The sequence below is a fragment of the Gymnodraco acuticeps genome, unplaced genomic scaffold (genome assembly GCF_902827175.1).
Source record: "Gymnodraco acuticeps unplaced genomic scaffold, fGymAcu1.1, whole genome shotgun sequence".
NCBI classification, from domain to species: domain Eukaryota; kingdom Metazoa; phylum Chordata; class Actinopteri; order Perciformes; family Bathydraconidae; genus Gymnodraco; species Gymnodraco acuticeps.
Window position 1 is genome coordinate 347,505 of NW_022990454.1, and position 11,116 is coordinate 358,620.

Sequence of the window (11,116 nt, forward strand, 5' to 3'; positions counted from 1 at the left end):
CTCCTGCCTGTCACATGTTTGGATACAAAAAGAGAATCTTATAACACACACACACACACACACACACACACACACACACACACACACACACACACACCTCAAACACCCCCCACCTCCTCTGTGCCTTCAGCTCTGTGAGATAACCACTCTTAGCTCGTCCAATTAAAACTGATTAAAGCTGTGCTCACTATCAGCACAGCCAATGAGGAGCCAAGTGTGTAGAGTGGGGGTGTCAGTCTGTCACACCTCAGGCTGAGTGTGCTGCTGGGTATCCCAGACACACACATCCAAACACTTTTTAATAAAAGGCTCTTTTCATCACCAATCAAACTTAGTTGCACATCACCTCTTTCAAATGTTTTTATTTTGTAGGTTGCAAATCAGGAAGAAGACACAAACAGCAAAGTCAGATTCTCATACGTGTTCTGACTTTGGCAGAAGGTGTTTCTAAACGTGTAGAAGCCATCACCCCAAAGGGAAGCTGTGAGACAGCCTTTCATTCAGGGCCCCTCTCCATATTCACATTCTCCTGGCTGATCAACCAAGCCTTTAGCTGTGCACCTACAATGACTATTCCATCAAATCATTTCAATGATTGTAGGAACCAAGCTTTGGTTATTTTTAAACAATAGGTAAGTGAAACACGGAGACATCACATGCGCTTTAGAACAGGTTAGCCACATTCATTTGACAGAGAAACAAAGAGATAAACAATCAGCCTAGTTTACAGAAGGCGTTCTGACCCAGCGTGTGACGTTAAGGATGTGCTCACGTTCAGACTGACCTCCACATAGAGTGGTTCAAGTCGTGGCTGATGATGGGATTGTGAAGGCCTTTGTGCTCTTCTTCAGTGAACCACGGGACGTTCCCTCAGCAGGAGGACTCGTACGCATTCGAGGAGGACAGCAGCAGTGAGAGTCTGTCTCCAGAGCAGCAGCACAGCGAGGAGTCAGAGGCTGCTGCCGCTACGCCCTCCTCCTCCTCTTCCTCATCCTCCTCCTCACCTGCCCTCTCCTCCCTCCCACAGGTAACACATCTGTCTGTCTGACACCCTGCCAGCTGCTGTCACTGCTTAGCTTCTGCTGTCCTCTGCTGGTGGCATAGAGAACCTGCACTGTACTCCATTGACCTCAGGCCAAAGATCATGTGATCGAAATTCAAACCAGAACAGGTTTTATCACTGTATATATGTATATATGTATATATATATATATATATATATATATATATATATATCCACCTCCTTACAACTAAATAATTAGCGCTGTTTAAGTGCCTACTTAAACGTCCTGGAACCCTTTTCAAAAAGAAGGAATACATTTTAGGTATACTTCCATTTGGATGAGCGTATACGGACATCACTTACATACAGTGGGCCCTCATTCTCCTGAGGGAGATCAGCAGCTTGTTAGCATTTAGCTCAAAGCATTGCTGAATATATGGACAGCCGTTATGGACTGGGGGGCATACAGGTGTGTGCACTGTATTCACTGTTTTATTGTGATGTGTGACCAGGGACGAACACAACGAGACCCCCCCGCAGATCACAGCCAGGATGAGGGGCTGTCTGCTTCTGACAGGAGCCAGACTTCCCCCCCAATACCTGTCCCTGCTATTGTGAAGGTCAGCTAAATGTATGCACTTGGCTTGTGTGGTTCTCACTGACTGGTGAAGAGCCGCTCACTAATGTCCCCTGCTTCCTCTCCTCAGTCCAAGTCTTCAGACAAGAACCGGCACAAGAAGCCCAAAGATGTGAAGCCCAAGGTGAAGAAGCTCAAGTACCACCAGTACATTCCTCCGGACCAGAAGGCAGAGAAGTCCCCCCCGCCCATGGACTCAGCCTACGCCCGCCTCCTGCAGCAGCAGCAGCTCTTCCTGCAGCTGCAGATCCTCAGCCAGCAGAAGCACGCTCACACACACCCGCACACACACACTCCACAGGCCCAGGCTCAGCAGCGGCAGCCGTCTTTCAGCTTTCAGCCTCACCTCCCCTCCCAAGTAAACAAGTGAGTTGAATCAAAGTACCCCCCCCCCCCCCCCTTTCTGAAGCTTTTAACTACAGGACAGTACAGTCTTGTTGTGAATGGAGTTTGCTTGGGTAAAGTCACTCCATGAACATTCAGTGATGTAGAATGAAGGGTGATAATATGAGATGTGGTTAAAAACTCTGGAGTAGTTCATTCAGATTACTATGCGTTAGTTAAGCTTCACTTTCTTATTCTCAGCAAGCAGAACTTAACGGTGAGTTAAGTTGAAGTTGACATTGAAGGTGGCTAAGTACTGTGTGTAGCATTAGTGGAAGACGTTTAACAATGAATAGAGATACTTTTTGAAAGCTTGCCTTATAAGAAAATTCTCCCACGTCTGTACTGTGGTTCTCCCTGTGATTCACCCTGTGGTTCTCCCTGTGGTTCTCCCTGTGATTCTCCCTGTGATTCTCCCTGTGATTCACCCTGTGGTTCTCCCTGTGGTTCTCCCTGTGGTTCTCCCTGTGGTTCTCCCTGTGGTTCTCCCTGTGATTCTCCCTGTGATTCTCCCTGTGGTTCTCCCTGTGATTCTCCCTGTGGTTCTCCCTGTGGTTCTCCCTGTGATTCTCCCTGTGATTCTCCCTGTGATTCTCCCTGTGATTCACCCTGTGGTTCTCCCTGTGATTCTCCCTGTGATTCACCCTGTGGTTCTCCCTGTGATTCTCCCTGTGGTTCTCCCTGTGATTCACCCTGTGATTCTCCCTGTGATTCTCCCTGTGATTCACCCTGTGGTTCTCCCTGTGGTTCTCCCTGTGATTCACCCTGTGATTCTCCCTGTGGTTCTCCCTGTGGTTCTCCCTGTGATTCACCCTGTGATTCTCCCTGTGATTCACCCTGTGGTTCTCCCTGTGGTTCTCCCTGTGGTTCTCCCTGTGGTTCTCCCTGTGATTCACCCTGTGATTCTCCCTGTGGTTCTCCCTGTGGTTCTCCCTGTGATTCTCCCTGTGGTTCTCCCTGTGATTCACCCTGTGGTTCTCCCTGTGGTTCTCCCTGTGGTTCACCCTGTGGTTCTCCCTGTGGTTCTCCCACCCAGAGGAGTCAGTGAGACGTTGTCAGCTCCATCCAGTCAGGCCAACAGCAGCTCTTCCTCCCCGGTGAAGAACCCGTACAGCAGCAGCAGCAGCATGTCCCCGGCCCCCCCCGGGCCCCTGCCAGCTAACCTGGATGATCTGAAGGTAGGTTTTACAGAGACAAAGGTTAGAGAAAAGTATGAACCTATAAGAGAGCCTTCAGGACGTCTTCTTCTACCCGGCAGGTGTCAGAGCTCAGGCAGCAGCTGCGTGTCCGCGGCATGCCTGTCTCCGGGACCAAGACGGCCCTCATCGAGAGACTCCGCCCCTTCAAGGACTCCAACGCTGGCTCCTCCCCCTCCGGCTCCTCTGACATTACCACAGTGACTTTCCCTGTCACACCTACAGCATCCATGTCCTCCTACCAGTCCCCGTCCCAGGGGGGCTACTACCCTTACCCCAGCACCTCCTCCACCCCTCCCATCTCCCCCGCCTCCTCAGAGCTGTCCCTCACTGGCTCTCTGCCAGACAGCTTCAGTGACGTGCCCATGTCCTCGCCAACGCTCTTCACCCTGCAGCCCTCCCCGGCCCAGCTCAGCATGGAGGAGGGCCTGAGCAGGGGCAGGACGAGGTCGGGGGAGGGTGGAGGTTTGAATGGCGTGGAAGCTGAAAAAGACAAGATGCTGGTGGAGAAGCAGAAGGTGATTGAGGAGCTGACATGGAAGCTGCACCAGGAGCAGAGACAGGTGAGTGCCATGCAGAATATCAGTTACAACACAGGGCCAGGCATCCTTAAACAGGGAGCAAATAAGAAAGCACTGACTGAACACCAGAATCATGCACTGCAACACAAGTCAAAGGCAGAGCCAAAACTTGGACAGAAACGTAATCCTGGAACCATGTTTGTAGCGGCCAAAATCATATAGAAATTAAACTGATAATTAACTTCAAATAACACAGCCGCTGAGGCACTAGTTAGCAGAACTTACGCAGGGCAATGATCCAAGTCATGGACAAGAACCTCCGTTTGTGCATTTATTTCCATGATCCAATATCATTAACATAGAGCAGTGCTTCTCAAAGTGTGGTCCGCGGACCACTGGTGGTCCGTGAGCGGCCCCTAGTGGTCCGTGAGTATATTGGTAAAATTTCACATTTGAAATAAATAGATTGTATCCGCACTCTCACAGGAATATCTCCGCAATGGAGCGAGCTTAAGTTTCAATGTAATGATATAGCCCAGCGCAACACCTTCGTCACACATGTTGCCACTTGTTTGTACCATTTTCAGGCGATTTGAAATCTGTTCTAGAAAAACGATGTGTTTTGGGATATTTGTGGAGTTAGGTGGTCCGCGAGTGTTTTTGTATTGGTTAATGGTGGGGCACGTTGTTAGATGTTGTTGGGATATTTTATTTTTAAATCCTCTGGAGCAGAGAGAGCAGCTGTGGATTATTGTTATTGATTAATGCATCAGTGTTTCTTAGGTCCAAAAACACTAAACTCATAACTTAAAATGAAAGTGTTTAGTTTATTTAATAAAAGAGTACATGTTCAATGTGAAAAGTGACAGTAGATATAGATTAGTTGCGATTTGGGTGCTATAAATATGTATTATTAAAAAAGAAAACGAAAAAAAAAACACCTTGAATTTCAGGGGGGGCGCGGGGGTCCGTTGGCGGGTTGCAGCGCCAAGACAATGGTAGGGGAAACACTGAGATATATAGCTCCAACAATGTTCTCTGTTGTCATTAAATCAAATGTGTATCTGGCTTTATCTGCTCACCTTCACTTCATCCATCATTCCTGGTAGGTTGAGGAGCTGAGGATGCAGCTCCACAGGAGGAAGCGCTGCTATAGAGCTTCCCTGGACACCATCCCACCCACACCTCACCCCCCCATGCTCCACCAGCGGACTCCTGCCATGTTGAGCCAGCACTTCTTTGGGGTGACAATCAAGCAGGAGCCCACGTCCCTGTCCCCCAGCTGCCCTCTGTCCTCCCCCAAACTGCTGAAGTGCTCTCCTCGCAGCAGCTGCATGGAGGATGTCGGACACTGCAGCAAACCCGCCTCCAACATGAGGGGCCCCGGGGGGCCACCATGTATGGACGCTACCTCTGGCAGCCCCCCCACAATGTCTGCTTTCCTCAGTCCACAGTGTTCCCCTCAGGACTCCCCCATTGGAAAGCCTTCTAGCCCCCAGCCTTCGTCTCCTAACAACCCATACCTGCTAGCCCCCCCTCCGGGAAGAGGCCACCCCCACCCCCAGGGCAACAGAGCACACAGCATGCAGGTAGGATGTATTTAGGTTATGTTGAGTCAGACTATGTATCTAACATAATAGGGAAGTAACTAAGTATATTTACTCAAGTACGTTTTGAGATACATGTACCCACTACAGTTCAGAGGTACATTGTGTACTTTTCCTCCACTACAGTTCAGAGGTACATGGTGTACTTCTACTCCACTACAGTTCAGAGGTACATGGTGTACTTCTACTCCATAGTTCAGAGGTACATGGTGTACTTCTACTCCTCTACAGTTCAGAGGTACATGGTGTACTTCTACTCCTCTACAGTTCAGAGGTACATGGTGTACTTCTACTCCTCTACAGTTCAGAGGTACATGGTGTACTTTTAATCCACTACAGTTCAGAGGTACATGGTGTACTTTTCCTCCACAACATGTATTTAATACCTGTAGTTACTTCACAGATGTGGATGAATGATGAGAAATATAATCAAGTGTTGAATCAGACTTTAGTTCCACCTGGAGTAAATCCACCAGCTACCCTGCAGTATACAAAGTCATTCAAACTAGCTGCACCTTTACCAGCTTTGAGAACACTTTCATGATCAATCATTATAAAACATATCATATATATTATTCTGAAATGGACCAATCTGCACAACGACTACTTTTACTTGTTGTACTTTTACTTAAATAACATTTTGAATGCAGGACTTTTACTTGTAACAGAGTATTCCTATACTCTTGTACTTATACTTTTACTTAAGTACAAGATCTGGGTACCACCTCTGCATAATACTGTTCTGAATGTAGGAAATAGACATGTTGCTATTCTAATATGATATTTGATCAAGGTAAGAGTTTATTTTGCATTGTATGTATACAGACAGAAAGATTGAAATACCGTTTCCCACAATCCTGAGGAATAAAAAATACAAATATATATATATAAGAATATGTATATATATATATATATATATATATATATATATATATATATACACATACATAATCAACAGACACATTCATACATATGCACACATTAAAGACAAACATAAATCACAACAATCAATATATACAAAGTAACAGTCACTTCAAAATCTGTAAAAAGTGTACATTAGTGCAAGACTGTCCATAGCAGCGTAGAAAGTGCATGTCTGGGTGTTTGTGTGTCTCATCTGCATATACTATATTGACCCGTCCAATGTTTTTAGGACTAAACCCCCCAGAATCTACTCGCAAGATCACCGTAATCTGTTTAGGGGGGCCCTTACAGTGTGGCCTCTAACACCACGCTGCCCTATTTCAGGCACTCCAGCCTCGGATGTCCGACCGCTAGGATAGCAAAACGGAGTGTATGGTGTAGTAGGTGTTGGTGGGCTAGTAGAACCCCAGAGCAGTATCTAAACTGCCCCTGGAAGTGTCGTTGGGAGACCCCTTGGTAATTAGGGCAGCTTCAGAACCCACAATCCCTAACCCCCAATTTTGATCCCCAGTTATACCAATCAAAACAATGCAAAAGTAATATCAAACACAGCCAGAGTCAAACATTAATGTCACAGCAGTGACATCACCCCATCAGCAGAGTATATGTCATATTTCAACATCAATCAAAACCACATCAACCACAGTGACCAATGTGAAACTATAGTTTAACCTTAGCAGAGTTTCTATTCCCCTTAAACAATTTAAATCCAAATGATCAACTAATGTCAGCCTTTTCCAAGGAAGGGTGTTCTTACCTCACTCTGAGACCAAGCAGACACCTTCATAAACCACGAGGAAGACCAGGAGTTGGGTCGGGAAAAAAACGTCCCTTCAAGCCTCAAACAGCCCCCCTTTCTCTTCACACATCATCTTTCATAGTCTCTTGCCTCCTCCCTCTCTGCGTCAGGTGCTTTCCCCTTTTCTATCTTCGAGGGAGAAGGAGGTCACATATGTTCAACTTTTACTTAATGGACAATTCAAAATGTAAAGTTAAAATTAAAACAAATAAAGACTTATAGTATTAATATGTAATTTTAACGAGAGGGGATATGAACATTTTTCATGAAAGCAGAACACATTGTCAATGTCATGTTTAGAATCAAGTTTTTTCTTTAAACATTTAATTTCAAATATGTAAACTTTATACTTTCATTTATTAGCAGAGACAATAAGGGCAGCTTGTCTCTACGATTCTCTGGCCCAGGAAGTTGATTCGACCCTTTGCGTAGGCCGCCTGCATCCTGTGCCTAATTGTCTTCATACCCGCTGTAACTGCTCTCAAGGCGTCAAAAACCACAAGTGCCTTCTCAGAATTGTGGCTGGAACTTTTACGCTTTTATTGCGCCATTTAGAATGCGTAGTGCGCATAGGTCAAAAGTTCAGAATCTAGTTTCACGTGCCTGGTCTCACATGTCTGAAAAGACATGATGGAAAGATACATCCTTTCCATTCACAGCCAATGTAGCATCTTTTTATCAATGGTAAGCTTAAAGTGGACCTATCATGCTATATTTGATTAATATATTGTAGGGCCATACCTATAAGGTATATTTATACGTTTTCTTTTTCAAAATACCAAACAGATCATGCATTTTAGCCATGCCTCATTTCGCTCTATTTTGCTCTCCTCCACCCTGTCTCTGCATGCGCTGCAGCTGACCACGCCCCCCTGCAAAGGAGGGGGCGTGGCACGAGCGTCATGTTACCATGCTGTTACCATGCCACGGCAACCTCTCATTCCCCTGATAGGTGGAGAGTTGCCCATATAGGCGGAGCTCCTTGTTTCTGACGTCAGAGGTATTTAAAATCTGGATCAGTCTGTATCAGATCCGTTGCAGCCCCGTTTTTAGAGATTTGGGTATGGAGGAAAAGAGAGAGGGTTGTGTTTTCTGCCACTTGGTGAGTATAAAAAGACGTACAAAGGTGCATTTTGCATGATAGGTCCCCTTTAATAGAGGTAGGTGAGGTAAAGGTCAGGTCTGACACGGCCACTTAAACAGCAGAACTGTCAACAACATACCTCCGTAATGAGGTGCTGGGAATGAGCCAATGTTTCCTCTTTTACATTATTTAAATCAGGTAAACCCAAAACCACAGTTACAATAATGACAGATGATCTCCTTCCTCCTGTGGATTACACATGAAAGGGCAAATATATTGATATTAGGGCCGGGACTCGATTAAAAAAATTAATCTAATTAATTAGAGGCTTTGTAATTAATTAATCGAAATTAATCGCATTTTTAATCACATATAAATATTTGACCTAAGAACAGTGAGAAGCAATTTTTTTCACATGGATTTTAGTATACCATTAGGCGCATTCACACCGCAGTACTTTTCCCTCAAAGGTTCATGAGAATTTAGTTCACGAGAACTCTTTGAACCTGGGGGTGGATTAGTCAAATTAAGCCGCTGACGTCACTTCTTCTTCTTCTGCTTTGGGTTTACTGGCAGGCCGCAAACCACTTCACGGCGTATACTGCCGCCCAAAGTCCCCGGCCGGAAGTCCCCGGAGTTGGGGGACTGGCTTCAGTAGAAGCTGCTGGGAGTCCCAGCAGCCTTCCGAGTAAATCGCCAGAACGCCGACACCTCCTCATCTCCACCGCTCCCATGTTTTATTTTGTGTTGCCATAAGTTAGTCTCTCTGCGTTTCTGCGCTGGGCTAATGCTAATAATGCTAATGCGAGGATAATAAAATGGCGGCTTCACAAAACTTTTTGGGAGTTTTACGGGGCGTGGTTTGCAATCCGCCCAGCCAATCAGAAATATAGCTCTTTTCTCACAAGAGAGCCGTACGAAAGTCCCTGCTCTCTAGCAGCTCTCTGCTCTCTAGCAGGGACTTTCGTGGGGGTAAAAAGGTTCTCATGAACTAATTTTAGTACCGGCTCTTTTTGGTGTGAACGCGATAAAAGAGGCTAACGTCCACGCTAGCTGCTATATGTTTTGCATTGAGGTGATACTTGAGGCTTGATGTGCTGCGGTGATATGCGAATTCCTTTTTGCATAATTTGCACACAACCGTGCTCTTATCGACGCTTCCATCCGTCCGTTTTTTAAAACAACATTTCCCACTGTTGTTCACTGTGGTTTGTTGTTGTCTGAAGTCATGAACGTTAGTTGGTGCTCCAGTATAATCGGTACGCCTGAAACTCATCCAGTGAGAAACGTTCCGCGGTGCAAAAATAAGTGCGATTAAAATGCGTTAATTTTTTTAACGCGTTAATTGTTGTGTAATTAATTAATCTTAATTAACGCGTTAAAGTCCCGGCCCTAATTGATATGCAATACAATTTGTACTGCAGGTGAAGCCTGTTTGCCATCTTAGTTGAGTTATCTCTTTAAGTTAATTAGCAAACGTTAACCCTTGATTACATATTGGATAAATGAACATGTTGACCAGATGATGCTGATCATCATTACTAATCATTCTGTGGAAAACAAGCCAAATGTCTACTATATCTCTGATGTTGCCTTCATATATATATATATATATATCTCTTTTGTATTTTGATCTCCTCATATTTATGGGTATCATTTTGTATGTATAGTTTTTTCATGGTTCCATGTACCTGCTCCTTCCTACAGATGCAGCAGAAGAGTGGTGTCCAGGCAGGGGGGTTTCCGTACCCCTCTGAGCAGCAAGCCCTTCAGGGAGTCTTCCACCCCCCCCCTTCCTGTGATCCGGCCCGACCGGAGCCCCACCCCCTGCAGCCCAAGGTAAACGCTGAGCATGAACAGAATCAGCTGACATTTCCCTCTCTTTCATTTGTGATGTGTCTCTACAGTTCTGTCACTCTCTCTGTTCCCTCACATGATGGTGACTTTTCCTTTACAACAAGACAACGCCAACCATGTTATCAAAACAAAATCTTTAATGTGACACAAGTATTTGATCCTGAGGGCCTGATTTCTATTTATTCATTTGACTTATTTTTTTGAAATGGGCAATACACTCACGTTTGCTAAGTTTCCCTATTCTAATTGTTGGGCTAACGTCATTTTCACCTATGTCTCATATAGATGTCAGTATTGCCCTCTCCTCGGCATGTTGGCCCAAAGTGCCAGGTCTGCCCCCCCGCCTTCAGTAGCTCAGATTCAGATGCATCAGACTTAAGACAGCCCCCATGCTATGAGGATGCAGTGAAGCAGGTAAACTGAAACTCATGCTGACGTTCAGTGGATAATGGCTGGCCAGAGATTCTATTTGACCTATCAGCGTTGCTCTGATTCCCCTTTTCCACCCATCACCTCTTTTTTCTGTTTCAGTCCATCACCTGTATTGCACCTTTTTTCATTCATCCATTTGCTTTGTTCAAACACTCCAATCACCAAGTGACTGAAGCCAATAGCTGACGTACACACAGTGTTTGAACTAACTGTTACTAGTTGAGTTAGAGCTACATGAACATGTGGAGGCTCGGCTGATATATCAGCAGGTAGGTCATTTAGAAACACTTTCTCTTGCAAACACTTTGTCCACCAGCAAGTTTAGTTTGACCTGTCATTGAAAAATGTTTTTGCCTTAAGTTTTACCACAACCAAAAACTGGTCTGTTTGTATTACCAAAACTCTTCTCTGCAAGTCCTTGCAGAACGCTTAAAAAGCTTACATGTTTCATGTAAAAGGCTTCAATGTAACTGCATTACATTTTCAATTGTTAAAACATAGTTTTTTGCTAAAACCAACAACACTTTCCTTCTGTTACAGCAACTGACCAGAAGTCAGCAGATGGACGAACTCTTGGACGTGCTCATAGAGAGCGGAGGTAAGCTAGAACACAGAACTGTTAGCATAGCTAGCCCTGCCATGCAGTGGGTGTGACATCACATTGGTATGGGA

At 45.3% G+C, this 11,116-nt stretch overlaps 1 protein-coding gene across 1 annotated transcript in view; it reads left to right on the plus strand.

Moving 5' to 3' along the window:
* The window catches only part of myocd (myocardin), a 31,102-nt gene that overhangs the window by 17,586 nt on the left and 2,400 nt on the right, over window positions 1-11,116 (plus strand). Inside the window, exons 4-12 of the mRNA XM_034225760.1 lie at window positions 852-1,027; window positions 1,516-1,623; window positions 1,711-2,006; window positions 3,061-3,202; window positions 3,283-3,783; window positions 4,851-5,330; window positions 9,863-9,994; window positions 10,298-10,426; window positions 10,985-11,042. Coding sequence (XP_034081651.1) covers window positions 852-1,027; window positions 1,516-1,623; window positions 1,711-2,006; window positions 3,061-3,202; window positions 3,283-3,783; window positions 4,851-5,330; window positions 9,863-9,994; window positions 10,298-10,426; window positions 10,985-11,042 — 2,022 coding nt within the window. The remainder of the gene's footprint in view (window positions 1-851; window positions 1,028-1,515; window positions 1,624-1,710; window positions 2,007-3,060; window positions 3,203-3,282; window positions 3,784-4,850; window positions 5,331-9,862; window positions 9,995-10,297; window positions 10,427-10,984; window positions 11,043-11,116) is intronic.